This window comes from Lolium rigidum, chromosome 7 (assembly GCF_022539505.1).
Source record: "Lolium rigidum isolate FL_2022 chromosome 7, APGP_CSIRO_Lrig_0.1, whole genome shotgun sequence".
In the NCBI taxonomy this organism is placed as follows: Eukaryota; Viridiplantae; Streptophyta; class Magnoliopsida; order Poales; family Poaceae; genus Lolium; species Lolium rigidum.
In genome coordinates this window covers 95,215,441-95,242,799 of record NC_061514.1, presented here as the reverse complement: position 1 = coordinate 95,242,799, position 27,359 = coordinate 95,215,441, and the positions used below count along the sequence as shown (strand labels likewise).

Here is a 27,359-nt window from a genome sequence, read left to right as displayed (position 1 = left end):
GTGGAGTTTGCTTACAAAAGGGTGGTACATTCTACCACGGAGTTGTGTCCTTTTGAGGTGGTGTATGGTTTCAAACCCATTACTCCACTTGACTTGTTGCCTTTGCCCATACACGAGAGAGTTAATATGGAGGCATCCAAGAGGGCAGATTTTGTGCGAAAGATCCATGTGAAGAATAAAGATTTGATAGAGAAGAAAGACAAGAGCAATGCTGCAAGGATGAACAAGAAGCGCAAGGAGATGTTGTTCAAGCCTGGTGATATGGTCTGGGTACATTTTTGCAAGGATAGGTTCCCGAAGCTACGGAAGTCCAAGTTGCTTCCTCGTGGTGCTGGTCCTTACAAAGTGCTTGCCAAGATCAATGATGATGCATACTCGATAGATCTTCCACTTGATGAGTTGGTGTCAGTAATTCTTCCAATGTTGCTGATTTGACACCATATGACGGAGAAGACCTTGGAGCGTCGAGGTCGATGCCTTTTGAAGGGGGGGAGATGATGAGGACATCCCTACCACACTACCACCTCCGTCATTACCAACTGAAGATGAACCTGCTGTGAAGCTCAAGTCCAATGAAGTTCGGATTGGACCTATTACAAGGGCTCGTGCGAAGCTACTTAAACAACAGGTGAACTTGTTCCTAAATGATACTTTGATTGATGAGAACTTTATACTGCCTAAGTCTTGCTACTTATGTATCATCAGGTATGAAGACGAGAAAAGCATCGCACGAGGAGGAGAGGAGTAGCTGCACGTGAAGATGAAGCTGGACATGGAGCTGGACATGAAGATATCTCATGGTCGCGCGAGGGAGGAGCGGGAGGCATGCGCGAGAGGAGAAGAAGAAGTCCAGGCCGGCCCAGCCCCCGGTCAGTGTTGGAGATATGCCCAAGAGGCAATAATAAAGTGGTTATTATATATCTTTGTGTTTATGATAAATGTTTATATACCATGCTAAAATTGTATTAACCGAAACATTGATACATGTGTGTTATGTGTTATCACCAGAATTTGACCGGATCAGAGGTGGGCCGCGATCAAGATGGGTTTGAAGAATATACATGGAAGAAATACGTGAATCGGCCTTGTGCACCAAGTTTGGGCTAAATTGCCCCTGTATCTGTATTATAGTAGATCGCATCTTAATTTAGAAATTAGAGTTTTACCCGTGCACGGTTTAGTGCACGCCCACATTAGAAAGTCCCTTGGACTATAAATATGTACCTAGGGTTTATGGAATAAACAACAACTCACGTTCAACCCCAAAACAAACCAATCTCGGCGCATCGCCAACTCCTTCGTCTCGAGGGTTTCTATCAGGTAAGCGACATGCTGCCTAGATCGCATCTTGCGATCTAGGCAGCACAAGCTCCACGTTGTTCATGTGTTGCTCGTCTTGAAGCGCTTTTGATGGCGAGCAACGTAGTTATCATTAGATGTGTTAGGGTTAGCATTGTTCTTCGTTTAAGCATGCTTACGTAGTGCAACCCTTGCATATCTAGCCGCCCTCACGCCTGTCTCAGGCGTGGGAGCGGCACCCCGCTTGATCATTATTTAGTAGATCTGATCCGTTACGATTGCTCCTTGTTCTACAAGGATTAGTTTAATATCTCGCAATAGTTAGGCCTTACAAAGGGGGAGGATCCGGTGGCACGTGGGGTGGCGTTCGCAAGTCCTAAACGGGATGTTCCTAGGATCAACTTCGTTGGTTTTTGGCCTTGTTTAGGATCGGCTTACGAGCACCGTGCGTGGCCGCAAGGCCCAACCTGGAGTAGGATGATCCGATTATGCGGTGAAAACCCTAAATCGTCGTAGATCTCATTAGCTTCATCTTGATCAAGCAGGACCACCAAGTATTCGTGCACCTCGTACGGATCATGGGTGGATCGGCTCTTTGAGCCGATTCACGGGATAACCCGAGAGCCGATCGAGGCTCGTATTTAACGTTTACATGTATGCCCTGCAGGAAACTAAGCGAGGCATCCTCATCACCTTCCCGACCAGGTATAGGTCGGGTGGCACGCCCTTGCACTTCGCAACGCCGCGTGTGACCGGAAGAGCATTGCGGGCCGTCGCTCGGAGGGGTCTCGGCCAGCCGCAGCTCTAGGCTCTTCCCGGCTCTACGGTGTTGACAAGGCCGCTGCCCGCCGGTGGGTTTTGGCAGTCAACACATTCCGGCACGCCCGGTGGGACCATCGTCTACATCAACCACATCGCCATCTACATCTGAGATGGCGGCGGACGGCACGCCAGTCACCTACGAGGAGCTACCTGCCGAGCTCAAGAAGAAACATGACGAGATCAAGGCAGTCCTCGAAGCCGACCTCCTCGGCTCTTTCCACAGAACCCACTCCCATGGCATCGGCATCAACATGGTAGAACTCGGGCACCACCCCGGTAAGGGCAGAGATGAGGGCAGCTGCTCTCACAGCGACGACACGGAGGAAGCTGTTCCACACGATCGGCCCCGACGCCTCCAAAGGGTCCTGGTTACAATCAAGATGAAGGCCGATTCCAGCGATCGGCCCGTATTATCCGTACAGCATTTATGGACAAACGGGGCGATGCCGATCCGTGTGATCGGCCCCAAGGATTTATGAAGGAACATTGCAAAGACCTTCATCAAGCAAGCAACGTGGAGGCCGATTCCAGCAATCGGCCAAAATTATCCTCACCATACTTTTTGCCTGGATTCAATGACGATCTAAGGGGCGATAGGTTTACGTCGGCTGATGAACTGGAAGAAGTCCACACTGGTCCTAACAGAGCCGACGTTCACATATAGTGCCTTGGCTAACCACAGAGCCGATATTAGCAGTTACCTGGCAGAATCGGCTCGGGGGGCACCTAATCGGATTCCAAAGTACGATACATGTGCAGTGAAAAATTGGGGGCCGATAGGGAAATCGGCGGGCCGATAGGGAAATCGGCCAGTAAAAAAAAAGAAATATGATGAGCTCAAGGCTCTTTTTGAAGCTGATCTAATCGGCTCTTTCTCGAAAACCCGTTCTCATGGCAGCCGAGGGTGCCCTCGACCAAGTAGATCTGTCCACCCCTTCAGAAGAACGGACCAGAGCTCTGCGCCGGGAAGTTAACTACATGGTAGCTCACTCTGTTTGCCGCCATGGCAAAGACAAAAAAAGAGAGCAATCACTTTGGTGGCAAAGACAAAGAGGAGGCCAGTTCAAGCGATCGGCTTCGATATGATGATAAAAGGTACAACAAGGAAGACGGTATAGAGTCTTATAATGTTTTCAATATGTCTTTTATGTGAGTTTTGCTGTACCGGTTCATACTTGTGTTTGCTTTAAACAACCTTGCTAGCCTAGACCTTGTATCGAGAGGGAATACTTCTCATGCATCCAAAATCCTTGAGCCAAACACTATGCCACTTGTGTCCACCATACCTACCTACTGCATAGTATTTCTCCGCCATTCCAAAGTAAATTGCTTGAGTGCTACCTTTAAAATTCCATCATTCACCTTTGCAATATATAGCTCATGGGACAAATAGCTTAAAAACTATTGTGGTATTGAATATGTACTTATGCACTTTATCTCTTATTAAGTTGCTTGTTGTGCGATAACCATGTTTACGGGGACGCCATCAACTATTCCTTGTTGAATATCATGTGAGTTGCTATGCATGTCCGTCTTGTCTGAAGTAAGAGAGATCTACCACCTTAATGGTTGGAGCATGCATTTGTTAGAGAAGAACATTGGGCCGCTAACTAAAGCCATGAATCATGGTGGAAGTTTCAGTTCTGGACATATATCCTCAATCTCATATGAGAATAATAATTGTTGCCACATGCTTATGCATTAAAGAGGAGTCCATTATCTGTTGTCCATGTTGTCCCGGTATGGATGTCTAAGTTGAGAATAATCAAAAGCGAGAAATCCAAAATGCGAGCTTTCTCCTTAGACCTTTGTACGAGTGGCATGGAGGTACCCCATTGTGACACTTGGTTAAAACATGTGCATTGCAAAGATCCGGTAGTCCAAGCTAATTAGGGCAAGGTGCGGGCACTATTAGTATACTATGCATGAGGCTTGCAACTTGTAAGATATAACTCTCATAACTCATATGCTTTATTACTACCGTTGACAAAATTGTTTCATGTTTTCAAAATAAAAGCTCTAGCACAAATATAGCAATCCATGCTTCCTCTCGCGAAGGGCCTTTCTTCTACTTTTATTGTTGAGTCGGTTTACCCATTTCCTTCTATCTAAAAAGCAAACACTTGTGTTAACCGTGCATTGATTCCTACATACTTGCATATTGCACTTGTTATATTACTTTATGTTGACAATATCCAGAAGATATACACAAGACTGCATTCGGAGTACCGAGTTCAATGGGCTTGTTTGAATATGTAGTCATGACATTTGGACTGAAGAAACTCGGGGGCAGCTCACCCCGAAGGTCCTCTCCTCCGGAGAGCCGATTTCGTTCAAATCGGCTGGCTCGCATGATAGTGCCCTCGGACATGATCAAGCCCAGGTCCATTCGGCTAATTTGTGTATCCTCGTCTCTCGTTTCGCCTTGACCGAGACTCGGGGGCAACCGACCTGGTAAATGTTCCGTTTCTAGAAGCCAATTGGAGTGTCATCGGCTGGTCCTGTGTAGCAACCTTCTTCGAGGATGGTGAATTTTGCGGAGGAGTGTCACCGAGGTCTCGGAGTCATCGGTCGAAGAAGATGAAGGACGAGATTATGAGAGACCAATGCGTTGCTATCGGCTCATTGGGCGTCGATCCAGCTAACAATCGGCGGTTTACGCTCCGCCACGACATGACCCGACGAAGGAAAAGCATAATGATTTTGGAAATGTCATTTCCAAAACCAGGGGGGCATGTGTTATCACCAGAATTTGACCGGATCAGAGGTGGGCCGCGATCAAGATGGGTTTGAAGAATATACATGGAAGAAATACGTGAATCGGCCTTGTGCACCAAGTTTGGGCTAAATTGCCCCTGTATCTGTATTATAGTAGATCGCATCTTAATTTAGAAATTAGAGTTTTACCCGTGCACGGTTTAGTGCACGCCCACATTAGAAAGTCCCTTGGACTATAAATATGTACCTAGGGTTTATGGAATAAACAACAACTCACGTTCAACCCCAAAACAAACCAATCTCGGCGCATCGCCAACTCCTTCGTCTCGAGGGTTTCTATCGGGTAAGCGACATGCTGCCTAGATCGCATCTTGCGATCTAGGCAGCACAAGCCCCACGTTGTTCATGTGTTGCTCGTACTGAAGCGCTTTTGATGGCGAGCAACGTAGTTATCATTAGATGTGTTAGGGTTAGCATTGTTCTTCGTTTAAGCATGCTTACGTAGTGCAACCCTTGCATATCTAGCCGCCCTCACGCCTGTCTCAGGCGTGGGGGCGGCACCCCCTTGATCATTATTTAGTAGATCTGATCCGTTACGATTGCTCCTTGTTCTACAAGGATTAGTTTAATATCTCGCAATAGTTAGGCCTTACAAAGGGGGGAGGATCCGGTGGCACGTGGGGTGGCGTTCGCAAGTCCTAAACGGGATGTTCCTAGGATCAACTTCATGTTGGTTTTTTGGCCTTGTTTAGGATCGGCTTACGAGCACCGTGCGTGGCCGCAAGGCCCAACTCGGAGTAGGATGATCCGATTATGCGGTGAAAACCCTAAATCGTCGTAGATCTCATTAGCTTCATCTTGATCAAGCGAGACCACCAAGTATTCGTGCACCCCGTACGGATCATGGGTGGATCGGCTCTTTGAGCCGATTCACGGGATAACTCGAGAGCCGATCGAGGCTCGTATTTAACGTTTACATGTATGCCCTGCGAGGAAACTAAGCGAGGCATCCTCATCACCTTCCCGACCAGGTATAGGTCGGGTGGCACGCCCTTGCACTTCGCAACGCCGCGTGTGACCAGAAGAGCATTGCGGGCCGTCGCTCGGAGGGGTCTCAGCCAGCCGCAGCTCTAGGCTCTTCCCGGCTCTACGGTGTTGACAAGGCCGCTGCCCGCCGGTGGGTTTTGGCAGTCAACATTATGTAAACAACAATGAGTCCCTAGTAAGCCTCTTGTATAACTAGCTTGTTGATTAATAGATGATCATAGTTTCATGATCATGAACATTGGATGTTATAATAACAAGGTTATGTCATTATGTGAATGATATAATGGACACACCCAATTAAGCGTAGCATAAGATCACGTCATTAAGTTATTTGCTACAAGCTTTCGATACATAGTTACCTAGTCCTTTCGACCATGAGATCATGTAAATCACTTATACCGGAAAGGTACTTTGATTACATCAAACACCACTGCGTAAATGGGTGGTTATAAAGATGGGATTAAGTATCCGGAAAGTATGAGTTGATGCATATGGATCAACAGTGGGATTTGTCCATCCCGATGACGGATAGATATACTCTGGGCCCTCTTGGTGGAATATCGTCTAATTAGCTTGCAAGCATATGAATGGTTCATAAGAGACCACATACCACGGTACGAGTAAAGAGTACTTGTCAGGAGACGAGGTTGAACAAGGTATAGAGATACCGATGATCAAACCTCGGACAAGTAAAATATCGCGTGACAAAGGGAATCGGTATCGTATGTGAATGGTTCATTCGATCACTAAGTCATCGTTGAATATGTGGGAGCCATTATGGATCTCCGAGATCCCGCTATTGGTTATTGGTCGGAGAGGTCTCTACCATGTCTACATAGTTCGCGAACCGTAGGGTGACACACTTAAGGTTTGATGTCGTATTAGTAGATATTGAATATGGAATGGAGTTCTAAGTTTTGTTCGGAGTCTCGGATGGGATCCAGGACATCACGAGGAGTTCCGGAATGGTCCGGAGAATAAGATTCATATATAGGAAGTCATTTTATAAGTTTGAAAATGATCCGGTGCATTATGGAAGTTCTAGAAGGTTCTAGAAAAGTCTGGAAGAAATCACTATGGAAGGCGGAGTCCCGGAGGGACTCCACCTAGCATGGACGGCCAACCCTAAGGGGGTGGAGTCCCAGGTGGACTCCACCAAGGTGGCCGACCACCCCCCTCCAAGGAAAGGTGGGAATCCCACCTAGAGTGGGAATCCCACCTTGGGTAGGTTTCCCTACACATGGAAGGTTTTGGGTTTGGGTCTTATTCGAAGACTTGTAGTCCAACACTTGGGGGTTCCACCTATATAATGAGGAGCTAGGGGAGGGGGCCGGCCACCCCAAGACCACAAGTTGGCCGCACCCTATAGTGGCCGACGCCCCCCTCTCCCAAACCCTAGCCGCCCCTCCTCCACCACATCTCCCGCATACGCTTAGCGAAGCTCCGCCGGAGATCTCCATCGACACCGCCACCACGCCGTCGTGCTGCCGGGATTCCAAGGAGGATCTACTACTTCCGCTGCCCTCGTTGGAACGGGGAGAAGGACGTCGTCTTCATCAACACCGAACGTGTGACCGAGTACGGAGGTGCTGCCCGATTGTGGCACCGTCAAGATCTTCTACGCGCTTTTGAAAGCGGCAAGTGATCATCTTCTGCAACAACGAGATCTAATCTCGTAGGCTTTGGAAATCTTCAAGGGTTAGTCTCGTTCATCCCCTCGTTGCTACCGTCTTCTAGATTGCATCTTGGCTTGGATTGCGTTCTCAAGGTAGGAAAGTTTTTGTTTTCTATGCTACGAATCCCATCAGTCACACCGGCCGCCACGCCGGCGCACCCGGTCCCTGGCCCGGTCCGACCGGGCGGCCAGCCGGTTCCAACCCGGCGCCAACCGGGCGGCACGCTGATGCCAACCGGGCGGGGTACTGAGCCACACGTCCCGCCACCCGGTCGTTACCCGGTCCCTGGCCCGGTCCAGACCGGACCGGCCGGTCCCTGGCCCGGTCGACCGGCCCCCAGACCGGCCGTGTCCGAGTCTGTCTCGACCAGATCTATTCTGAGTCGGTTATTCTTGTATCTTTTCGACCAGAAGTCGTCCCGGACGCCTATATAAGTGCCCAGGATTCCCCCTAGTTGCTTTAGACCATGTTTAAGATAAACCCTAGTTCTTAGTTGTTTGCTCTACAAAACTATTGAATCCCCTACACCATATTGCTTCATATTGTGTAGATCTGAAAAGTCTTGTGTGATCTGCTGTTCCATTGGGAATTAGACGGTTGCAACTTACCGCTTCGTGGTCGGCGGCTATGTGCGCAAGTGTGCGGAGTTGCGAATATCTTGTAGGGTTGAGAGTTGTTGCATTGACGACAGGGACCAATCGAGAGATCTCGTTGCGTCATACAAGTTATCATCCACTTCATCAAGTTACCTCCGCTGCAATCACCCCGTGATCATCATCACCACCATTTCTTACTGAGAAGATCGGGCCACCCCTTATCAACTGGACCAAGCGGTAGTACCTCTATCCTGATTTTGATGAGTTCATGCGATAGCTGGTAGTACTGGTGTGCTTTTAGGTCACTTTCGTGGTCCTATCCGAGAGCGTGTAGAGTTCAAGTGGTATTGGCGCGGTACTAGGGATTGTTGGGCATCTTCGAGCAATCATTGTCGTTGCCTACTCGACAATATCCCGGAGGAGGGATCCTCACGGAGGGGGGAAGAAGAGGGGGCCATAGGTTTGCGGTGAGTCGCGCCGTCGAAGTTGATGTTGCGAGGGGGATAGCATCTCTCCGCCTCGTTTTCTTCTGCTTTGTTTCCTCTTGGGTCTGCTTGATGTGCATTGCCCATTGTTCCGCAAGCTCTGCCGCTTTCTCATATTCTTCCTCCGCCATCTGTTCATGCTCGCGGGCTTTCTCGTGCCTTTTGGCTATGTCAACCTTTTCCTTTAGGATTGTTGAACTGAGCTTGACCAAATTATGAGCTTCCGCCAGGAGTTCTTTTCGTCTCGCTTCAAAGGCTTTCGGATCCGCCGCCACCTTTGGGGTGATCGGGTTGGTTAGGAGTTCTTTTTGCTTGACTTTTTCTTCGTCATCGCCTGCTATTTGCATGAGCGTCTCAGCTGCTATATTCTCCTAGAAGTTCAGGCTCCGGCCAAGCGGCTGATCCGTCCGACGGGTACGGACCCATGATGGAGCATCCCGTAGCTCTGGTTCCGGGATTCCTGCTTGAGGTGGAGTATTCGTAGAATCTTCCTCCTCGTTTTGATCATCTAGGCCAGTTATGGTCGCAAAGACTTGCTTTGGCGGAGACTATTCACCCTCAGCTTCCTCCTCATCCAAGGTTTTGCACCATGTGTCGTATTCTTCCGATGCCATAGGGGAAACATCGTCTGAGAGTGGGCTGAGGTCACCGAGTAAGGAGGCCTCATTTATTCCGGTGCCCTCTAGCTGCTCGGGTCCAGTGTTGTCTCCGGCGTCCTCTAAATGCATCGATCCAGCACCCTCCTGAGGAGAGGCAGATCCTGGTGTATGTGCAAGGAAGTGCACGAAGTGACACCTCTACTTCTCTAACACTTGGGAAACCCAAGTGGATCCGCGTTGGTATGCCACCGCTTTTTGCTGCTCAAGGGCGAATAGGGTGGGTTTTGAAATTTCCAGATCTAAGGCAGAATCTTCCTTAGGAAATTCCAGCGACTCAAATCGGATCTTTGCAGCTGCACCAAGCTCGGCGGCGGTTGTAGTTGCAGTAACTACCAGGGCGTTTCCGTCGGAATCGATGGTCTCGCTGATGAAGATGTGTATCCCGCTGATCGGGATGATGGAGAGCTTGACGGGGTCTATCCTAGCTGGAATCTAGCACTCGTCCGGTGGGACGATCGGAAAGTTTCTGACGTACAAGACATGCCCCACGACGATTGTGTCGCCGACGCCTCCAAAGGCGGAACCCGCCCGGTTTCGGCCTCCAAACTCCGATGGCCCCACGGTGGGCGACAATTGTCGTTGCCTACTCGAAAATACCCCGTTGGAGGGATCCTCACGTATGGGAGAAGAAGAGGGGGGCCATAGGGCAGAGAGCCATCGGGATAGGAGTACGCGATTTACCTAGCTTCGGATCACGCTGCACTGAGCCAGGGCCTACTGCTTGTCTAAAATTATGTGGCGCTTTCGCGTTGTTACAATTAGTTGTGGTTGTGCCTCTAGGGCTCCCGGAAACCGGCTTATATAGACCTCGGATCCTAGGATTTCTACGGAGAGTCCTACCCGGATACGAGTTGTCTAACTACGGAATATTACATTGTCGTGCACGTCAAAGATCCACCTATTCCTAACTTGTCGTCCAAGATCCGGCTCCTTCGAAGAACCTTCTAGATCCTCTGCGCAGTCCTGGATGGATCCAGCTCCTTGTTCCTGGGCTGAACTTCTTCTATCTTCAATCAACAGCAACTGAGTCACCCGGTGGGACATATGTCATCACCACCGTCTGTGGATCACCTGGGTTTGCCGGATTATTGACACTACTGTTGGATACCCGTTAATCATACGCACAACAATCATGACCAGTAGTATCGGACACTCGGACGGTAGTGTTGGGCCTGGAGCATCTTCTCCTTTGTTCCTTTTCTTGGTGTGCACGCCTTGGTTCCATGGATGGAGTTCTTGGAGATTATACCTGATGGCGCAGAGTATCTGCATGGAGTAGTATATCATCCAGGTGAGTATTGAAATTATAAAATATTTTTAAAACCCATGTATTTGAAAATGTGATGAATGTGTTTGTACCTCAAGGCCTCCACTAAATAGACGCATGAACAGAACATATTCGCCCACGCCACTAACCCGGTCTTTCCACAAGTGGCTTTGTTTCCAGTTAATTTTGGACTGGGCTTCTGAACTTTTTCATTTGCTCTTTTAAATAAGGCCGGCCTACTTCGGCCCTTCAAACTGTGTAGATCTGGGGCCTTCCAACTTCTTGGAGGCTGGACCTTGGTGTTCTGACTGATGAGCCAAGCTGCAAAAGTGAGATAAAAAAAAAAACACGCATGGAAATCAGTAACGCTGATGCTCAAGAAGAAACGCCACATCCCTGTTTTTCACAGATATGCAGAACCTAATCGAGGTTTGATCCAGGAAAAGTACTGTAGCTTTTTAACCATGAGTTCACGCCTGATGGCCGTGCTGTGCCCGTAATAATGCTTGCCCGGGCCCCGGATTGTAGCGCCATATGATAAGGACGTACTCCCTCCGGTCTCTTTTAATTGACTCGGATTTAGTATAACTTTATACTAAATCTGAGTCAATTAAATAAGACCGGAGGGAGTAGGAGACAGTCCGTGGACAAGCGAGAGCACAAAGCCTAATGTTGTTCTGAGCACGCGGACGCCCGCGCAATCATCATTTTCAGCCGGATCAAATCACCCAGAGGCACAAAGAACTCCTGCCTATAGAGTCCAGAGGTGAAACTGAAGCTGAAGCTGACAACGAAACCTGCGGGAACTGTATGTGTGCAGTGCAGAAGATTTTACTCATCAGAACCAAAAGTGTTGTGAGTATGATAAGAGGGGAGTGCAGTGAAACGAGCTCTTGGGACCAACAATTCTGAACAATCTTCAGTTTCAGGCACCTTGTACGTAGGAAAGGAAGTAGCATAGGTCCTGTGTAGGGGTAAGTAGCTGCACCCTACAATCTACTTAATCAAATGTTTAAAGAAAATGTAAACATCGCTTGAAAATGACCGCTCGAGTGAGGTCTTAGATCGGCTAATACCAACTTTTTATATAATAAAGAGAATACATTGATATCGTGGACCTATCGATTACACATAGCCTCTACACCAATAAGATTATCGAAGACAGAGAAAATTGACACAATTAGAAATGAAAAGAATAAATACCTTGCCACATTGACAGATCACTCGCAACAACAGAACGCTAACCACCACCAAAGACAATAGCCAGATGATAAAAGAAATTCTCCCAAAGCAAAGTCTCCAATAAGGAAACAATGTCCAAGCGCTTGTCGTCACCGATCAAAAAATCTCAGGTTTTCCTCCTGGAGAAAGTCCGAGTTCACAAAAATAATACCTTCTACAAGGCTATTTCCCTAGAGATCATGAATCGTTACATGAGGAACACTACAAAAAAAAACGCAGCCCTCAAGTTCTGCACCCCCCCCCCCCCCATGAACATCGCCATATACATACACCAGCATGTGTAGCATTGTCTTCATCGCATCCAATACACTACTTCGCCATAATTTAAGACATTCAATCGCAACCGCCGTGACTTTCTCCATATCTGTCAATACCACGAGAATCTACACCTAGACATGTCCATGGCACCGAACAAGGAGACGAAGCTTTGCGCCACGCCCTTTTTAAGCCGAGTTGGCTGATAAGATGGGAGCGCATGACCAGATCATTTTCGATCTAGATATCTAGGAGCACCATACGCCAATCCGCATAGATCTCCAATGGGAAGACCGGACCTCGTCAGCGGCCTGATAACGAAGACCGACATTAAGCAGAACGCCGACTTAGCGCAAGAAGAGCACTAGGGCGAAACCTCCATTAGTAGGTCCAATCCATCAACCCCACGTCGCCAGCTAGCTTCCTTCGGGATAGGTCGCCCTGATTCCCCACCGGCAGCGAACAAGGCGACCTGATGGTTGTCATGACTTCGAGCACACCGGAGGCGAGGCCACCACCACGCCATTGATGCGGGGCCACGTGTCTGCGCCACCGCCCCAAGACCAGGCCGTCCCGTCCCGGCCAGTGAACACGACCCAAACCGCCACCCACATGGGAGGACCACCACCAGCTTAATATAATAGCATTTTGCCATCCCAATATAAGGGCACGATGTTCTGAACGAAGCTCTCTCATCTGTTAGAGCAAGTACAATAGTATCCAGTCAGCTGACTATAAGATATTAAATAATATATTTTAGATGAGTTGGAGGAGAGAGAAGAGGAGAGAGAAGAGAGGTGGGCTACTATGCAATAGCCAGCTCTTGCACGTGCTCCTATGCACTTTGTGAGAGTGAAAGGTGGGACATATGTTAGTAAAGTACTTCATTCTTATAGCCAACTATTGTACATGTTAGCTATATGTTAACTACAAATGACATGACATCTTGTTATAGCCAGCAATTGGCTATACTATTGGAATTGCTCTTAGACATAGGTCAGCATCTATCTTTCGGAATTCAGAATGAATCCTTTGCACACTCTTCACCGGCGAGTGCCAGCTACAGTTTCCTAGAAAAGGCCTCCTTTTGAGTTTTGACAAACGGCAGAGAAGCAACTCGCCGGCATGAATGATTGTTCCTTTTGACAGGTCAAGAACCTTCGTCCCCAATCCATGTCTCTCAAGTGTCAAGCTTTACTGCCCCCCTCACCACCAGGGCTAATCAACAACCCTACAAGGCGCCTAGCTAACTCACTCTCCTCTGTCTCAACAAATTAACACTACTCCCTGCGTACATTTGTGCCCGTTGCACCTCATAATGCATTCTAACATCATCATCCTACCCATCAACTTAGATCGGATGTCCTGTAGCCATGTCGCTCGTGCCCATGCTTCACTCACAAGTCAGCAACTCAAAGAATGCATTCGTTAGAGCATCTCCAGTCGCGTCCCCCAAACCGTCCCCCAAAGCGATTTGGGGCGCGTCGGACAAAAAAAGCATTCCAGCCGCGTCCCCCAAAGCCCATTTTTGTCCGGCGCGGCCCGATACGGTGTCCGGCGCCCCGAGCCCGTCCCCGTCCCACAGGGGACGCTCCGGGGACGCCGGACACAACGAAAAGCGAGGCGGGGAGTGGCGGGCGGGACCGACGCGTCAGCGGCACAGTTAATTTTAACCTAACCGTCGCCTACCTCGCGACGGAAGTTATTCGCGCGCAGTGACACACGGCGGCATCTTTGCCTTAATGGCGACGGAGGGGCAGGCGAGACGTCTCGTCGGTGCTCGCGCGGCCTCCACGCGTCGCCGGCGTTCGCACGCCACCGCCCGTTCCCGCGCGATCTTCCCGCCTCTTCTCGTCTGTTCCCGCGCTTTCTTCCCGACGCCGGCGTCTATAAAATGTCTCCCGGCTCATCAATGGTAGCCACCACACCCCGCCGGCAACAAACACATCCCTCGTCGCTCCACAGCCGTCTCCTCCATCACCAGTGGCAATGGCGAACCGCCCGGCGATGGCCACTTCCCTCCACCGCCGTCTCCTCCATTGACGAGCCGGCGGCGGCGTGCGGCACTCGAGGAGGCACTCGAGGAGGAGGCCCGCCAGCGGCGTGAGGCGCGGCGGGCGGCGGATCTAGCGGCGTTCTCCGCCCCGCCTCCGCGGCCGAGGAGGCCGCGGCGGCAGCGGCGTGGCGGGAGCGACGAGTGCGACACCGTTGCGGCGTTCGACGCCTCGACGGGACAAGAGGCGCGGCGGCGCCGGTACCGGGAGGACATGGAGCAGCGATGGGCCGGCGAGCGCCGGCGCCAACGCGATGAGCGGCGGCGCTGTTCCGTGAACGGCGTGACTCGATCGAGCGCCGGTGGCGTGAGTCGATCGAGCTCCGGCGAGCGGCGACGGCGGAGGAGCGTCGGCGGCGGGAGTCGGCGCTTACGGCGCTATGGGGGAGGCGGGCGGAGCGATTGGCGGCGGCCGACGCGTTTGCGGCGGCGATGATGGAGGCGCCAACGGATGTGGAGGAGGAGGCGCCAATGGAGGAGGAGGCCGAGGCGGAGGAGACCGAGGTGGAGGACGACGACGACGACGACGAGTTCGGCCGGTCCGACGACGACGCCCCGCACCCGGACGAGACGGCCGATCGGCAACGCGCCCTCGTCGAGTCCTTCGAGTCGGAGAAGAAGCTCCGGGACGACGCCCGTGCCCGCGAAGAGGCGCGGATTCGTCGCGCCGTCGAGCTCTCCCTCCGGGCGGTCCAGCGAGGGAGGGCGGAGGAGGACTATCGGCGGGAGCGGCACCGTCCGGCCACCGCCGAACGCAAGGAGAGGAGGCGCGCGCAGGAGGAGCTGCGGCGTAGGGGAGGCGACGACGGGGCGGGGCCGTCGAACGCGCCGCCGGGCGGTCAGTAGCCTAGGTTTAGATGAAATCTAGCCGTTTTCATTCAAACTTTGTAATATATAATCAAAATTGAATGAAAACCTTTATTTTCCTGCACAAATATTAATTTGGGGGCGGCGTTTGGGGGACGCGGCTGGGGAGCGACGTCCCCCAAACGCGGCACGAGCAAAACACGTCCCCCAAACGCTCAATCCGGCGCGGTTTGGGGGATGGTTTGGGGGTAGAGCATCTCCAGTCGCGTCCCCCAAACCGTCCCCCAAAGGGATTTGGGGCGCGCCGGACAAAAAAAGCGTTCCAGCCGCGTCCCCCAAAGCCCTTTTCTGTCGGCGCGCCCCGATACGGTGTCCGGCGTCCCGAGCCCGTCCCCGTCCCACGGGGGACGCACCGGGCACGCCGGACACAGCGAAATGAGAGGCGAGGAGGCGCGGGGCCGACCCGTCGGCGGCTCGGACGCTCAACCGCCACATACGTAGCGACGGTGCGGTTGACGAGAAGCGGAACCGTCGCATTGGCAAGCGCGTCGACGACGCGCTAACCCCGCCGGAATGGAGCGCCGACTCCTCGGAAGAGCAACCGCTGCTCTCTTCGACTTCTGCGCCGCCGTTCATCCGCGCTCAATAAGACCCGTACGTACGCCGTCATTCATCCAAGCTTCCATCCGACACCTCCGGCGACGATGAGCTACATCTCCCGGCTCCCGTCCGACACCTCCGGCGAGGGAAAGCCTGCTGGCTGGCGCCATTGGTGGGACAAAGCCGGGACGCCGAGCAGCGGCGACGATTCCCCGCCGCCGGTTGACGGCGAGGAGGAATGGGCTGGGGCCGGAAGGAGGAGGAAGAAGAGAGCGAGGCCGCGGCGGCGGCGGTGGCCCGTGCGAAGGCGAAGGCGGCCAAGGCGAAGGCTTCCAAGGCGAAGGCCGCCAAGGCCAAGGCCAAGGCCAAGGCCAAGGCCAAGGCCAAGGCGCAGCCGACGAGCACCGGCGACGACGACGCGTCGAGCGCCGACACCGCCTCTTCGGAAGAGGTGACGAGCGAGAAGCGCCACCGCGATGACGACGACGAGGCGGGGCCATCAGCGAAGAAGAAGAAGTAGATAGTTTATATGTATTTAATTATATTTTTTCGAAGTTTTATATATAATTTGTTTATGTTCAACCGATTTGAATATTATTAAATAGTTTCTTTCTAGCCAAAAAAAAATACTTTTAATATTTGGGGGCGGCGTTTGGGGGACGCGGCTGGGGAGCGACGTCCCCCAAACGCGGCACGAACAAAACACGTCCCCCAAACGCTCAATCCGGCGCGGTTTGGGGGACGGTTTGAGGGACGCGGCTGGAGATGCTCTTAAGTTGGCCGTTGCTATTGCTAGTGCCACATGCCATTTCACAAAGGCGCTCTGCTTTGGCCGTCGCCATCATGCTCGCTTTTGCTCCTCCAACAAAAATGTCCCCATGCTGTCTCTTCCTTACGCCGCTCCTTCTATTTCCAGCCATGACGACCACTACTGGCCTGATCACTCGCGAAGCTCTCGTCCTGCTGCTCCTCGCCGCGGCCGGCATTGCGCTCGTACCGCCGCCATGCGTCGCGCTGCAGCTGCAGGACGCCGCCCTGATCGACGACGTCGTCATGGAGACCGCGGAGCAGTTGTACAACGGGAAGCACCGGAGGACGGGCGTCACGTACCCGCTCTCGCTTCCGGGGAGCCTGTCCGCCGTCGACGCCAGCGTGTCACGGTTCCGCGCCGGCAGCCTCAAGCGGCACGGCGTCCTCCGGTTCGGCGAGTTCTCCGTGCCCCAGGGCCTCGTCGTGCCCGGTCGGCCCGCCGCCTCGCACCTCCTCGCCGTGCGCGTCAACCTGGGCAACCTCTCGGCCGTCTACGCCGAGTACGCGGCGAGAGGCGGCGGCTACCGTATCGCGTCGCCGGTTCTCGGGCTCATGTTCTACGACCTGGAGCCGCGCAACGGCACGGCGGCGCTCGAGGTCTGCGTCACGGGCGCGGCCATAAGTGTCAACTTCTCGATGGCGGTCCCGGCGCTCCAGCCAGGGGTCGTGCCGCTCTGCATGGCGGTGTGGCTAAACGGCACCGTCGCCGTGACGGACGTGCAGGCCGGGAGCAACACCTGCCACCTGTGGGACCAGGGGCACGTCGCGCTCGTCCTCGGCGGTGTGGGCGACGGCGGTGACGCGGTGGCGGAGGCCGGGGAAGCGAGCAGGTGGAAGCTGGCGTTGTTCGGCGCGGCGCTGGGCGCGGGCGGCACGGTGCTGCTGGGGCTGGTCCTCGTGGCGCTGTTGAGCGTGCAACGCCGCAAATCGGAGATGGCGGAGATGGAGCGGCGGGCGTACGAGGAGGAGGCGCTGCGCGTGGCCATGGTCGGTCACGTCCGTGCGCCGTCGGCCTCTGGGTCGCGCACCACGCCGGACGAGTTGGAGAACGAGTACCGTGTCACCTTGTGACACAAACAAGTGCACATTTGAAGAAAGGGGTAGTATTTATATATTTTTCTGTTAACATTCTTTATGTATTTCATAGTAATTTGTCTCACAATCAAGGAGGTAAAATAGTGAAGTAATTCATCTACATTGTAATTCATTGGTAAGATAACTGTAAAATAGTTGTGATGTATCCAACATACTCTCTCCGGTTTAAAATAATTGCCAAAAATAGATACATTCATTTTTTGGTAATTATTTTAAACAGGAGGAGTACATCATGTACGATCAATCATATTAGTACTCCCTCCATCTCAGTTTACTAGTCTTTCCCGTATTCTTAGGACGTCAATTTGACCTATATAATTTAAATTATATAATATAAAAATTATATCATTAAAAAATAAAACATCTAAATTTTCTAATGATTTAATTTTTATAACATATAACTAATGCTAACTTGATAAAATTTGCGATTTAGGGGTACACGCACGCCTAATAAACTGTTAGAGAGGGAGTACTAGGTTAGGTACATTATCAGGCGGGAAATTATCAAATTTTCTTAAGTTAATTTTAGAATCTTTACTTTCGATGCTCTTCTCTCTCTCTTTTCTTACATGTAACATTCGTAGTCCATTAAGATATGGCCAAATCGTTTGTCAACAAACAGGTTATAGAATACGGGAGGTCTGACATCCACATGGCATTGTTCGTGTGACCTTCCAGAACTGCTAGCTCATGAGCCGGCTTGTTAGAGCCGGTGCATAATCTGAAAAATTCATAGTTTGCCGATTACCTATATAAATCAGGATGATAATGGGCCAGCCTGATATGGTGCGCAGTTTCTTATCGTCCCTTTTCAAAGCCGTTGTTTATTTCTTTTCTTCTCTTCTTTTTATTTTTTATTACCTTGTATTAATAGTTTTACATTTCTATTTTTTTTCAAGTTTCCATGTAGTGTGCTTTATTTCTATTTTTAAATTTTATTTGTGTTCTGTCACAAATACAAGAATACTTTTTAGATGCATACACATTCCTTTTGATATGTCTGGACTATTATGGGTAAAATATATAAAGTTATTATGTAGGATCATGGATATTTAATTATTACATAAATTCATTTTTAATACATGAACATTCTTGGGATATTTGTAAATTTTTATTTTGAAACTATAATCATTTTATTTTACAAAATGAACAATCTTGAAACATTTGAATAGAATTTCCCATATTTGAAATTTTCTGAAGCACATGAGCACTTTTTTAAAAAGTAAAACAATAATCTCACATGAACATTTTTTCCAAAGCATATGAACATTTTTTCACATGGACCAACATTGTTACCCACATACATGATATTTTTGAAATATGTGAAGTTTTTGTTTGCAAAACATAATTTTTTCCATTATTAAACTAACTTTAAATTAAATATAAAAGTAAGTGCTCTCTCCTTGCTATAATGTAGTGCGCATAAGTTTATAAAATTGAAACCAACTTATATACACTACATTTTGGCAAGGAGTAATAATTTCAAAATTTATTTTTCAAAAATAATACTCCCTCCGGTTCATATTAATTGACTCTAATATGGATGTATCTAGACATATTTTAGTTCTAGATACATTCATATTGGAGTCAATTAATATGAATCGGAGGGAGTACAATAATCTCTCGCTTCGGTTTACAAGGCATGCACGCGTTATAAGAAAACCTTGACTACAAATTTGAACAAACTTATATGGGCTATACACCCAAAAAAAGAGGTGTATATTTAAATACATTTTTCTAAGAAGTTTTCAACCATACAATTTCTAGGCCTCACCAAATACGGCATGATGAAAGTGTAAGCGGACCTCTCCTATGGCACGCTATAAGCGGTGAATAAGAGCTCCGCTCACCCAAACATGCCGACTGTATTTGTTCTATCCTGTATTGGGCTGCACATGTAAGAAAAAAGAAGAAGTGGGCTTCACTTGTATCGTCAGAGCAAGAGGCCCAAGTTGTCGCCAAGTTCCTTCCAAGACAAGCCAAGTCTTCTTTTTTGTTTTCACGAGATTCTTCAACTCGGGTCATCCGCCTCTTCATCTGCGGCAGTCCAAAGCGTTCGTATTCACTTCCCCACGACCACCCGTGACCGGGAGCCGAAACCGAAGAGGCAACCAACAGTACAAAACAATCCACAGCACCGCCGCACCGGCACCCAGCGAGAGTCCTTGGAAGCAAGCGAAGCGGCGGCGAGCGAGACCCCGGTGCGGCGGACCGCTCGCTCGTGTTGCAACTTGGATGGCGTCTGGAGGCATCGCCCGCGGCCGCCTCGCCGAGGAGCGCAAGTCGTGGCGCAAGAACCACCCCCACGTGCGCGCCCCACACACCACGACCTAGCTACTTGATTTCTTTGGGCTTCTGGCCAGTTTAATTTGTTGGTTTTCCTGGTTCTACAAGTGGTAATGGAGGCATTTGTGGGTGCTTGCTGGTTTCTTGCAGGGATTCGTGGCCAAGCCGGAGACCCTGCCGGATGGGACCGTCAACCTCATGGTCTGGAAGTGCGTCATCCCCGGCAAGCAAGGCGTAAGATACCGTTATGATTTAGTTTTGTCATACGTGAATCTTCAGAAAATTTTATTCTTGGATACGTACCAGGCATAGAGTGGTTTTCTATGTAGGTGAAAAAGGGTTTTGCAGTACTTAATTGCAAAGATCTTGCCATTAATGCAAGTTGCACAATAGATGTTGTTTCTACAAAATTGGAAGATTAGAGACTGCTATGTAAACATATTATATCGAGCAATCCTGTCCCTATTTGGTTGATAGAGTGTTCTGTCTGAAGTTAAATACGAGCAGTACTTAGGATTTTCGTTGACCTGATATGACTGGATCTAGGAGCCCTTGAATGATAAAATCTTGACCGTATGAAATCAAAGTATGAATCTGAAAGGGTATACTATTGCTGATTTCTTTTGTATTGCGAAACATGAAACCAGTGAGGTGCCTGGGCAATCAAGATTGACTAGAAAAGTGTGTTTTTAGCTTTTGAATCTTCTCTTAATAGAACCTGAAAATTTTATTTCAGTAAAAGGCTAGACATTACAAATTTGATGGAAATGCTTGTAGCCTACAAGGCTACAAGTTACTTCAGTTTTCTGCTGTATACGTTTTTGGTGTCCCTTTTTCCAGCATAAATCACAATTCAACAGTTCTAGCTGTAAACTTGCAAATGTTTTTTTTATTAAACTCAGGCAACATGCGTAATTGGTGCTGGATTGTTCAGCTCTGTTGAACCATGACACTTCTTTTGTTGAACATGGGTGCATTAAACCATTAATTGACTCTTGTATTGAGAAAGAGCAGTTAGACCCCATTTTACTTGCAACTTGAGAACTGAACTAAACAATTTCCTGTGAAATCTCCACGTTCCAAACAGAAACAGATTGTTTGTGTCCAAACCTTTGTCATTGTGGTTAACTTGTTACTATTTGATGTCTGAAACTACTTTCTGCTGATGCTTCTTCAATGTAAGTTTCTAGTACAACAAATTTGTCTATAGCCTCTTCTCTGTACTCACTCTCTAGGCACCATGGCTCGCCAAACTGATATTGCTATTACTAAATATATGTTTTTTGCAGACTGACTGGGAGGGTGGATATTTTCCCCTGACTCTGGAATTCAATGAGAATTACCCAAGTAACCCTCCCACCTGCAAGTTTCCGGCAGGTTTCTTCCACGTCAATGTCTACAGCACCGGGGCAGTATGCCTATCAATCCTGAGTAGTGTAAGTTTCTACTAAGTGGATACTTTCTCTACATCATGTCTATATCATGTAAATAAAGGACCGAGGTAGGCAGTGCTGATACTCCCTGGCCTGCCCGAGTTCGAGACTCCGTTCTCGCAGCTCGGTGGGTACTCACCAAATCTGCTGTTAAAAAAAGGGCTGGGGCTTCTTCCCCCATGGCGTCATTATATCATGTAAATAGCCCATTGAGATCTGATGGCTTCTCCCACTCTTTTCAGGGTTGGAAACCATCAATTACCGTAAAGCAGGTTCTTGTAGGCATCCAGGAGTTGCTTGATGACCCAAATCCTAACTCTGCTGCACAGGGTTTTTGTAACGAACTCTATAAAAAGGTTTAATTTTTATTTAATTTGAACTGTCATTATCTGAATTTAAGTCCTTAGTTCTGATCTCCTGATGTGCTTACCACCATGTTTTGTCTATGTCATTGACTGCATTTGCAGAATATGCCAGAGTACAAGAATCGTGTTCGACAACAGGCGAAGCAATATCCTTCACGGGTGTTACCATGAACCTTCTGCAAGATACTCCCAGCTGAATATTACTAGCATGCGTTTTGGTGGAATTGAAGTTATGATGTTATGCATCCTCTTTTTTTTCTGATGTGATGCTACTTATTAGCACCATAGTACTGGTGTTTATTGAAAACTTCTAAAATGAACCTCCAATCCATCTTCGTTACCACTTATTCTGGGCCTTCTGGTCTATATCAGTATATTGGGGTGGCCTGGGCGAGGAGTTGGTGGTGTAGCCATCTCGATCTTAGACTCTTAGTAGACGAGCTACCATTGCAGTTTCGGGTAAAAAGCATCCCAGCTAATGTGGTTTGAAATTATTTGTAACAATCTACATAAACCATCAGCGCTGTACACGAAACCTGAATTTAGCCATGGTTTTGCTTTGTTTTTCTTTAGATAAAGGACAAGTAAAGCCGTGTGTGGTTTCTGACAGGAAGAATTTTGTTGGATACTCGGATTCATTCCAGATGTGAGGTGGCTACACCAGGATGTCCAGTCACGGCCACAATAGTCCGTGCAACTGGACAGAAATAGGCGCCTACCCGTGATTTGGGTCCGGCACAGTCCAAAAAAACTGACCATAACTTGCCGCACGCGTGCTGGTGTACGCCCTATAGCGGGGATGATAAATAGGTTTTTCCAGCGGGATCGCCTATACCCGCTTAGCAGCGCGCGTGAGCGACTCATCGCCTGAAAGTGATCCCGGATGGACCGGCCCATTAGTTTGTTCTCTCGCTCAAACGAAGTATCATAGCTTTTCAGATTTTCAGATTTGTATGCCATCCGAGCCGAAGCCTACTAGTTGCAACTCGTGACTACCTCTCGTGAGACCCTACTTCGATGGCAAAGTGCATGTTTTGCATCCATTTTTGCGAATCTGAAAGCAAAATTGAATTTAAACAAATTTCAAACCTAAACAAAATTTGAATTTCAACAAATTTAGAATCTGAATGTGTACAAAAATTAAATTTGAACAAATTTTGAACCTAGACAAACTTTGAATTTGAACAAATTTCAAACCTAAAGAAAATTGAAACCTAAACAAATCTGAATTTGAACAATTTTTTAATCAGAACAAATTTTAAATTTGAACGCATTTGAATTCAAATATTTTTTAGTTAACTTTAAAGACCATAAATGTTCAAAGATTGAAATTTGTTCGAATTTGAAAAATGTTCAAATGAGAAAAAATTCAAATTAAAAAATGTTCAGAATTTTAATAAAAAAAGAAGAAGTGACAAAAAACCGACTGAACGTGAAAATTAAAACCCAAAGAAACCGGAAAACCAAAAGCCGAATCGAAAAGTTCTAGAAAGGTCCTAAAACTTCGGCCGCAGCCCGCGAGCTGCCGCACGCACGCGTGCGTTAATATACCCTGCAGCGGAGCGATAAATAGGGTTTCCGTGCACATGTCAGAAAAAAAACCGGCGGGCTACACCTCTTTTTTTTTTTAGCTTAACGGCGGGCTACACCTATATCGTTCGAACAAGAGGCCCAAGCTGTCAGAAAAAAACCCAGCGGGCTGCACCTATATCGTTCGAACAAAAGGCCCAAGCTGTTGCCAAGTTCCTTCCAAGACAAGCCAAGTCTTTTTTTTTTTCACGAGATTCTTCAACTCAGGTCATCCGCCTCTTCGGCTGCGGCAGTCCAAAGCGTTCGTATTTACTTCCCCCCACCCGCGACCGGGAGCCGAAACCGAAGAGGCAACCAAGAACCAACAGTACAAAACAATCCACAGCGCCGCCGCACCAGTACCCAGCCAGAGTCCTTGGAAGAAGGCGAAGCGGCGGCGAGCGAGACCCCGGCGCGGCGGACCGCTCGGTCGTGCTGGAACTTGGATGGCGTCTGGAGGCATCGCCCGCGGCCGCCTCGCCGAGGAGCGCAAGTCGTGGCGCAAGAACCACCCCCACGTGCGCGCCCCCACACCGCGACTTGCTTTCTTGCTTTGGCCAGTTTAATTTGTGTGTTTCCCTGGTTCTGCAAGTGGTAATGGGGGATTGGTGCTTGCTGGTTTCTTGCAGGGATTCGTGGCCAAGCCGGAGACACTGCCTGATGGGACCGTCAACCTCATGGTCTGGAAGTGCGTCATCCCCGGCAAGCAAGGCGTAAGAAATCATTAGTACTCACTTCGCCTTTTTATATGCTTCGCGATTTTGTTATTACACTGTCATATGAAATACAGTTAGCTTCATGTTCAGTTTCTCTGAATCTGCCTAGCTATGGTTATAATTTTATTTTGTCCGACGGGTAGTCTTCAGAAAAATATTCTTGGATATGTACCAGGCATAGTGTTCGGTAGGTGAAAGGGTTCTGCAGTATTTAATGCAAAGCCCTTGCCATTAATGCAAGTTGCACATTAGATGTTGTTAGTACAAAACCCTGGGTCCCTTCAGGCCGTCACTGCTCCAAGTAGAATAGTAACATTACATTGTTATTGAAAAAGTAGGTAGATTAGACACTGATATGATATCCTATCCTAGTAACAGAATCTGAGTATGTTCAGTCGCATAAATGAACCAAACCTACAATTCATCTTGTTTACTTTTGTGCTTCTTTGTAATGTTTTGATTTTTTTAATCTCTGACACTGTATTGTATTTTTACTGGATAAAAATTGACTAAATTTTGTGTTCCCTTCGTCTGATTCAAATTATTATGTTAACATGGAAAGAACCATTTAATCTTAGTATATTCAGAATCAGAAGAAAAAGATGTGCTATAGTTTCATCGAGGTCTTCTTTTCCTGGTTTTGTTCGAACGTTTTATTTCCCTGTTGACCTAAGGAACTTAAGTTGTAGTGACTCCTTGACACCTATAAAAAGCAGCACTATGTATTTCGAACTGTAGATAAGCAGGTCATTAATATATGTTCTTTGTTGTGTTTGATGCAGTTGATCAACATATATGTATATTTGTAAACTGTGAAGTAAATGTAGATAGTTAAAATGTACTACATAAACATCTGCACTAAGTAAGCACATTATTGTGCCCACAGGCCTGTGCCCAGCCAGCGAATGATTGAACAATCCTGTCTCTATTTGATTGGGAGAGTGATGTTTCTGAAGTTAACACGAGCAGTACTTAGAATTCTCGTTGACCTTGTATGACTGAATCTAAGGAGTCCTTGAATGATAAAATCTTGACCATATGAAATCAAAATCTGAATCTGAATGGGTATACTCTTTACTGACTTCTTTTGTCTTCTGAAGCATGAAACAAGTGAACTGCCTAGGCAATCAAGATTTATAAGAAAACTGTGTTTTAGCTTTTGAATCTTCTCTTAATAGCATCTGAATGTTATTTCAGTGAAAGGCTAGACATTACAAGTTCGATGGAAATGCTTGTAGGCTTTAAGATACTTTAGTGTTCTGCTGTATACATTTTTGGTGTCCTTTTTTACTGCATAAATCACAATCAACAATTCTAGCTATAAACTTGCATTTTTTTATTAAACTCAGGCAACATCCTTAATTGGTGCTGGATTGTTAATCTCTGTTAAACCACGGCCCTTAAAGTTCTTTTGTGGAACATGGGTGCATTGAACCATGAAATGACTCTTGTATTGACAAAGTGCAGTTAGACCCCATTTTACTTGCAACGTGAGAACTGAAATAAACAATTTCCTGTGAAATCTCCACCTTCCAAACAGAAACCGATTCTTTGTATCAAAACCTTTGTCACTACGGTTAACTTGTTATTTGATGTCTGAAACTGATGCTTCTTCAATTTAGGTGCATAGTGTAGTAGTACCCTTCTTCTAGTACTACAAATTTGTCTGTAGCCTCTTCTCAGTACTCACTCTCCAGGCACCATGGCTTGCCAAACTGATATTGCTGTTACTAAATATATGTTCTTTTGCAGACTGACTGGGAGGGTGGGTATTTCCCCCTGACACTGGAATTTAATGATAATTACCCAAGTAACCCTCCCACCTGCAAGTTTCCGGCAGGTTTCTTCCATGTCAATGTCTACAACACTGGGGAAGTGTGCCTATCAATCCTGAGTGATGTAAGTTTCTACTAAGTAGATACTTTATTTACAGCATGTCTATATCATGTAAATAGCCCCATTGAGATCTGATGACTTCTCCCATTCTTTTCAGACCTGGAAACCTTCTATCACTGTAAAGCAGGTTCTTGTAGGCATACAGGAGTTGCTTGATGACCCAAATCCTAGCTCTGCTGCACAGGATGCTTCTTACAGACTTTATTCAAAGGTTTATTTTTTTGTAATTTGAACTTCCATAGTATGAACGTACAAGTTCTTAGTTTTGTTCTTGTTATGTGCTTACCAGCATGCTTGTTTGTGTCATTGACTGCATTTTCAGAATATGCCGGAGTACAAGAATCGTGTCCGACAGCAGGCGAAGCAATATCCTTCACGGGTGTAGCTACGAACCATCTGCAACATAACTCCCATCTAAGTATTATTAGTCTGTGATCGTGTTGTGATGTGACCATAACTTCTTTGATGTGATGAACCATAGTACTCGTGTTTATTGAAAACTTCTAAAATGAACTTCCAGTCCATCTTCGTTACCAATTATATTCTGGGCCTTTTGGCCTATATCAATATATTGGGTGGCCTGGGCGGGCTTAGTGTGGCAAGTTAGGCGTGAGTTACGATGCTGTTCCTGAGTTCGTCAACTGAGCTTGGGGTTAACTGCATCAGGGTTCTTCGAAAAAACAGAACAAAAACTTTTCATCCGCAAGGAGAAGAATTTTTTCAGGACAAACACGGGTGAGCGATGAAACTGCAAATACATACATTTACCCTGTCGAACTGTTGATGCATTGAACTCAGACTTGGCTGTAATGCACTAATGCTTACTGCATGTCAATTCGGTACCAGGCTCGGGGTTCAAGATGGATGTTCTGCAAAAAAAAAAATACTTCGTCGGTTTTAAGATAATTGACTTAAATTTATCTAGCTTCGCATGTATTTGGGTGAAGTTTTCCTTCCTAGTACAGTTAGACAAAAAAAAAGCATTCGCACAAATGTCGGAGTGGGAGCTCTCAAAGTCTCAATAGAATGTACTGCCTTGGTTTATAAAAGTATGTTGAAGATTTTTCAAAATTCAGGTATATACACTAAAAAAATGTTTAGATATGCAATAGTATTTTATCCCCTTGGCTCGCATGAGGCCAGCAATTTTCGGCCCTTTTGGATGCCTAGGCCGAGCCATGTTGTTGCATCGCACTGTTCTCAAAGCACCCCTGGATAGGTCCTGGAGGAACGCCCAGAATGGCAGTTTCTCCGAGGTCAGGCCCATTGCGGCCAGAACTGCACGCGTTGGGAAAGGAGGCAGAAACGCCACGTCCCTTCGGGAACACGCGCCATAATTAGCCTCACCGCTCCCCTCTCCTTCCTCTCACTCGCGATCACACTCTCACCCCCCCCCCCCCCAAACTGTCACATCACCCGGCTGTTCCCCTCCCGCCGACCAATCCTCCGCACTGCCGCACGAGGAGCACCGCTACTGGAGAAGGAGACCTCGGCGAGCAGCATTGCGACATCGACCGCACTCTGCTCCGCAGTCTTCATCGGCATCTCGATTTCGCCCGCGACCTCGAGCTCGTCCTCGGCCGGAACAATGGCGGTAACTACCTCTCCTTCTCACCTTCGTACTCGTTCTGGCAGAACATGCCATTCTCGGGCATTTGCGACG

The 27,359-nt window shown here is 48.1% G+C and overlaps 2 protein-coding genes across 2 annotated transcripts; both read left to right on the top strand.

Annotated features, from left to right (window-relative positions):
- The first annotated feature begins 19,666 nt into the window (after nt 1–19,666).
- Nucleotides 19,667–21,741, top strand: LOC124679487 (SUMO-conjugating enzyme SCE1-like). Its single transcript, XM_047215232.1, has 5 exons — nt 19,667–19,738; nt 19,868–19,951; nt 21,007–21,153; nt 21,393–21,506; nt 21,618–21,741. The coding sequence occupies exons 1-5, from the start codon at nt 19,667–19,669 to the stop codon at nt 21,684–21,686; spliced, it is 486 nt and encodes a 161-aa protein (XP_047071188.1). The 3' UTR covers nt 21,687–21,741.
- Nucleotides 21,742–23,530: 1,789 nt separating this feature from the next.
- On the top strand, nt 23,531–26,218 carry LOC124679423 (SUMO-conjugating enzyme SCE1-like). Its single transcript, XM_047215181.1, has 5 exons — nt 23,531–23,602; nt 23,714–23,797; nt 25,553–25,699; nt 25,794–25,907; nt 26,019–26,218. The coding sequence occupies exons 1-5, from the start codon at nt 23,531–23,533 to the stop codon at nt 26,079–26,081; spliced, it is 480 nt and encodes a 159-aa protein (XP_047071137.1). The 3' UTR covers nt 26,082–26,218.
- Nucleotides 26,219–27,359: the final 1,141 nt, after the last annotated feature.

Coding starts and splice junctions, on each gene's coding strand:
- LOC124679423 (XM_047215181.1), top strand. CDS start 23,531: ATGGCGTCTGGAGGCATCGCCCGCGGCCGCCTCGCCGAGGAGCGCAAG. Junction 23,603..23,713: donor GGCGCAAGAACCACCCCCAC/GTGCGCGCCCCC, acceptor GGTTTCTTGCAG/GGATTCGTGGCCAAGCCGGA. Junction 25,908..26,018: donor CTTACAGACTTTATTCAAAG/GTTTATTTTTTT, acceptor CTGCATTTTCAG/AATATGCCGGAGTACAAGAA.
- LOC124679487 (XM_047215232.1), top strand. CDS start 19,667: ATGGCGTCTGGAGGCATCGCCCGCGGCCGCCTCGCCGAGGAGCGCAAG. Junction 21,154..21,392: donor GCCTATCAATCCTGAGTAGT/GTAAGTTTCTAC, acceptor CACTCTTTTCAG/GGTTGGAAACCATCAATTAC. Junction 21,507..21,617: donor GTAACGAACTCTATAAAAAG/GTTTAATTTTTA, acceptor CTGCATTTGCAG/AATATGCCAGAGTACAAGAA.